At 45.6% G+C, this 4,261-nt stretch overlaps 1 protein-coding gene across 1 annotated transcript; it reads right to left on the reverse strand.

Moving 5' to 3' along the window:
- Positions 1–543: 543 nt before the first annotated feature.
- Positions 544–4,255, reverse strand: MYOD1 (myogenic differentiation 1). Its single transcript, XM_009288770.1, has 3 exons — positions 3,603–4,255; positions 2,030–2,108; positions 544–1,400 (listed from the first exon to the last, which is right to left on the reverse strand). The coding sequence occupies exons 1-3, from the start codon at positions 4,161–4,163 to the stop codon at positions 1,150–1,152; spliced, it is 891 nt and encodes a 296-aa protein (XP_009287045.1). The 5' UTR covers positions 4,164–4,255; the 3' UTR covers positions 544–1,149.
- Between the last annotated feature and the right edge of the window lie 6 nt (positions 4,256–4,261).

The raw sequence follows: 4,261 nt of genomic DNA on the forward strand, positions 1-4,261 counted from the left end.
TTTGCAATTATTTTCTATCACCTGAGAATATATGAAGATGGTACAAACACTTGAAAATTAGAACTTGAAAGAAAAATCTGAACATTTGTCCAACAATGTAGTACCTGGTCTTGTGAGATACTGTTGTATGACTTTAAGTTTTGGTAGCTGCACTGGAATTTGGAGAGTCTAATTTATTGTGATTCCTAGTTCTAACACATCTTTGTAAGCTCAAGTCCTATAATGTAATTGTAAACTTTGGGGGGAGGAAGATAAACATGCTTATTTACCTTACAGATTTCTTTAATAATGATCTCTGATGTGCAAGACTTGGTTTAGAAATCACGAAGATACAACATGAAGAAAGTAGACCCCTTTTCAGCAATATATTTATGCAAAGTAGTTGAAAGTAGTGCAACTGAAGCATGTTCTTGATTTCTTTGCTGAATCAGAGCCTGTATCTTCTTCCTGCCAAGGCAGTGATCTTAATACCACTCCTAAATGCACTAGTAATTCTAGAAGCCCTAATGAAAGTAAAGATAACAACACAGATTTTATAAATAAGGGTCTTTATTTAGAATACTGTTGAAAACATTTTTGGCAACCACATCGTATAAATATATAAAGTTAAAGTTTGACACAACAAACCAAGCAATATTAAATATTTTTAAATTTTTTCCCCTTTTTGTTTTTAATTTTTGCTTTTGTTTCTTTTTTTCCTTTCTTTTCCTCTTTTTTTCCCTTTTTTTGCAAAGCAACTCTTATTTACAATTATACAAAAAGTTTTATAAAAAATGGTCCACAACCTTATTTTGGCCAGAACAGGAGTAATAGGAAGGATCTGTCAATGCCACTACTGTTGTAGATTTCTGTTCTCCTCTGCATTCAAGAGCCAGGTTCCTATTCCCCAAAGCCCAGATTAAACATTGGCCATTTCATGGTATACAATTTTATCTCTAGACATATTAAATAAGTTTAGTTTAACAACCAATAAATAACTAGGTGTATTTTGAAGTAATACAGGTTTGAAAAGTTATATATTTGAAGGAATTTTGAGTGATATTTTAAAACTGGAACAAGTCTTGAGAAATCTTCAGTCTTAGAAGGCAGGTCTCGGAGCTTGGCTGAACGGAGCAATTTGTTTTCAGTGCAGTCCAGCTGGACCTGCCTTTATAGCACTTGGTAGATAGGGTTGCTGCTGCTGTTATCCTGGGGAAGTGGGGTGCAATTGGTGGGGGACGGAATTTGGGCTCCGCTATCATTCAGACTCGCTCCTTCTGGGGGGGAACAGGGACTCCCTTCAGCAACAGTTTCCACTGGAGGCAGTATAGGACATGTGGTGTTATCTGTGGAAATCCTCTCTACAATGCTTGAGAGGCAATCGAGGCTGGAAACAACAGAACTCTTCCCATGCTTTGGATCTAAAAACCAGACAAAAAGGTGCTCAGTTTATCCAATGGATACTTAATGTCAGTAGGATGTAGTTCTTTCATAAAACCCCAGTGAGTGGCTAACAGTATGCATCTGTGAGCATGTAAAGATTCAGAGGAAATGAATATTGGTGAAGGACGCCAATTATCAGAAAACAGAGACTGTAATTTGCAAAATGGAAGAGAGACCCAACCAAAGTATGCTACTTTTGGAGCAGGGTGGATCCAGGGCTTCATTTCAGTCCGTAGAAAGGGAAGGGAAGATTTGAAATCAATTGACAATTTCTCCAGTTTGGATCAATGACAGAGTTAGGGAAGTCTTCATGCAAAACACGGTTAAACACTGAAAATTAGTTGAAGAGAGGAATATCTTTTTATCCAGATGTTGTATTTGCAAGATAGGAAATGCAGCTATAACATATCCCCATATTTGCAAATACATCTAGAGGAAATCCAATGCTTCCATTAGCATCAACAGCTCGCTGGCTGAAAAGGCAAGTTCCTCTTTCAGCCCAGCTGGGGTCAGCTAAACAACTGAGGACGGAGAAGGCATGGGGAAGTTTGCTATATTGACTGCCTCTGTCTCCATGTTTCACACAGCCGTTACGGCACATACTCACCATTTGGTGATTCGGTGTAGTAGCTGCTGTCATAGCTGTTTCTTCTGCGAGAGCTGCAAGGAGGCCCGCTGTACTCCATCTGGAAAGGAGAGCAATCTGAGTGAGGTCACTGGTTGGGGACAGCATTTACTGAAATCCCAGTAACCATCCAATTTCGTATTTCAGTCCCTAGTCTGTGCCATCATTCCAGTCCTGGCTGAAATGCCATCAAGTTGTAGTTTCTTTGAAAGAGGCAGAACTTAACTTGGCTAGAAGGGGATTCACCCCAGAGTATTTTATGTGGCACAGCTGTTCCAAAGGAAAATTACCATTGTTGTTGCATCGAATGCTGTAGCTTTACAAATGAGATGAGGTTTTCCAGCATTCTGATCAGATACTGCCCTACACATATCTTCAATTTACCACAGGGACACCAAGAGGGGAATGAGTCTTTTTATGATATAATTTTTGAAGGTTTTTCCAAACATGAGTTCCTCTTAAAAAGCCTCTAGTCTACTTTTGTCCCTTTTTATTTCCTTTAGTTTCTCTTCCCATTTCCATTTGGTACAGAAAAAGCCCCAAAGCATTGACCAGTATATTTGTTTCCAATACTTTAATCCACAATGAAATTACTCTTTCTGACAAAAGAAAAAGGCTGTATTTTGAGGAGGGATCATTTGTGTAAATCTTCTCTCCAATCTGCCAACTATCTCATAATCACAGATATTCAACTGAGTAATGATTATCCCCACCAGAGCACAGAAAAAAAAATCTCAGGTCTTAAAGTGCTGTCAAGATCCCATCCCAGACAGCTGTCCTGCACTCCAGTCACCACGTCCCACCACCCCAGTCAGACCAGAGTCCGAGCCTATAGTCCCAGTGAAAAGATGCGGTGATGGGACACCCTCTCTGGCACCCAACCTTCTTCTCCCCCCCACCGCCGTAATGTACAAGCAGGATAGAAAGCCTGGGGTCTCCTTCTGATTGCTGGTAAATGTCTACGGAGGGATGAAGTGAGAGGAGAAATGGAGAACCTTTTTCCTAAGGGTCAAGAAAAACAACTCCTGTTGCTTAGACCCTCCTCCTGTTATCATGACAAATGGCAGAAAACAAAACCCAGGCTCTTATCAGTTTCCTTGTAACTACCATGACTAAGGGGGACCTTCCTCTCTGCTGGGGGATTCAAAGGTAATGATACAGCAGAAGATGAAAACAGATGCCACAGGAGCTACAGGAGCACAGGCAGGGCTCAGACCTCACCATGCCCCCAGGTACCCATCCCAGGCAGCTTCCCAAAGTGCTCCCCCAGCAGCTCTCCCCTGGGACACAGGGGGACCTGCCCAACTTCTCATCCCAGGGAAAAAAGTGTGTAAGAGATTTTTCTTCTTTCCCAGAGATCCTGGTATGCGGGGGACCCCAACCTCCCTTTGCTGCTGAAGCTCAAGGCATGAGAAAGGACTTTGTCTACTGCCTGGGGAGGTATAGAAGGCAGCTGCTATAGGAAAGGCAGGAGGAGGCGACTCGCCCTGCGCAGATTTGGACCAACGGCGTCTGGGGCGCCTCAGTGGCAGGGTGTCCTCCCTGGGGCACTCACCATGCCATCGGAGCAGTTGGAGCGGGGGCTGGAGGCATCTGATTCCCCACTGTAGTGCTCCAGCACTGGGTAGTAAGTGTCCTCCTGCTCCCGGAGCAACGCCTGCAGGCTCTCGATGTAGCGGATGGCGTTGCGCAGGATCTCTACCTTGGGCAGACGCTGGTTGGGGTTGGTGGAGGTGCAGCGCTTGAGGGTCTCAAAGGCCTCATTGACCTTGCTGAGCCGCCGCCGCTCCCTCATGGTGGCAGCCTTACGGCGGTCGGCGTTGGTGGTCTTCCTCTTGCAAGCCTTGCAGGCCCACAGCAGGCAGCGGCCGGCCTGGTGGTGCCCGCTGGGTGCCCGGACATGCTCCTCCTCGTGCGGGTGCCCGTGGTGGTGCCCGTGGTGGTGCAGGTGCTCCTCGGGCTTCAGCAGGCCCCCCACATGCACCAGCCGGGGGTCCAGATCCTCGAAGAAGTGCATGTCCGACGTGTTGAAGCACGGGTCGTCGTAGAAGTCATCAGCAGCCGTGAAGGAGCAGAGGGAGCCGTCCGTCATCTCCATGGGGCCTAGTAAGTCCATGGGGGCGGCGGAGGAGACGGCAGCCAGGCCAGAGGGGATGAGTGAGGGGATCAGAAGAGGGGGGACTTCGATCGGGCTGTGCAGCGGCAGGTACCGGC

The sequence above is a fragment of the Aptenodytes forsteri genome, unplaced genomic scaffold, assembly GCF_000699145.1.
Source record: "Aptenodytes forsteri isolate BGI_AS27 unplaced genomic scaffold, ASM69914v1 Scaffold8, whole genome shotgun sequence".
In the NCBI taxonomy this organism is placed as follows: Eukaryota; Metazoa; Chordata; class Aves; order Sphenisciformes; family Spheniscidae; genus Aptenodytes; species Aptenodytes forsteri.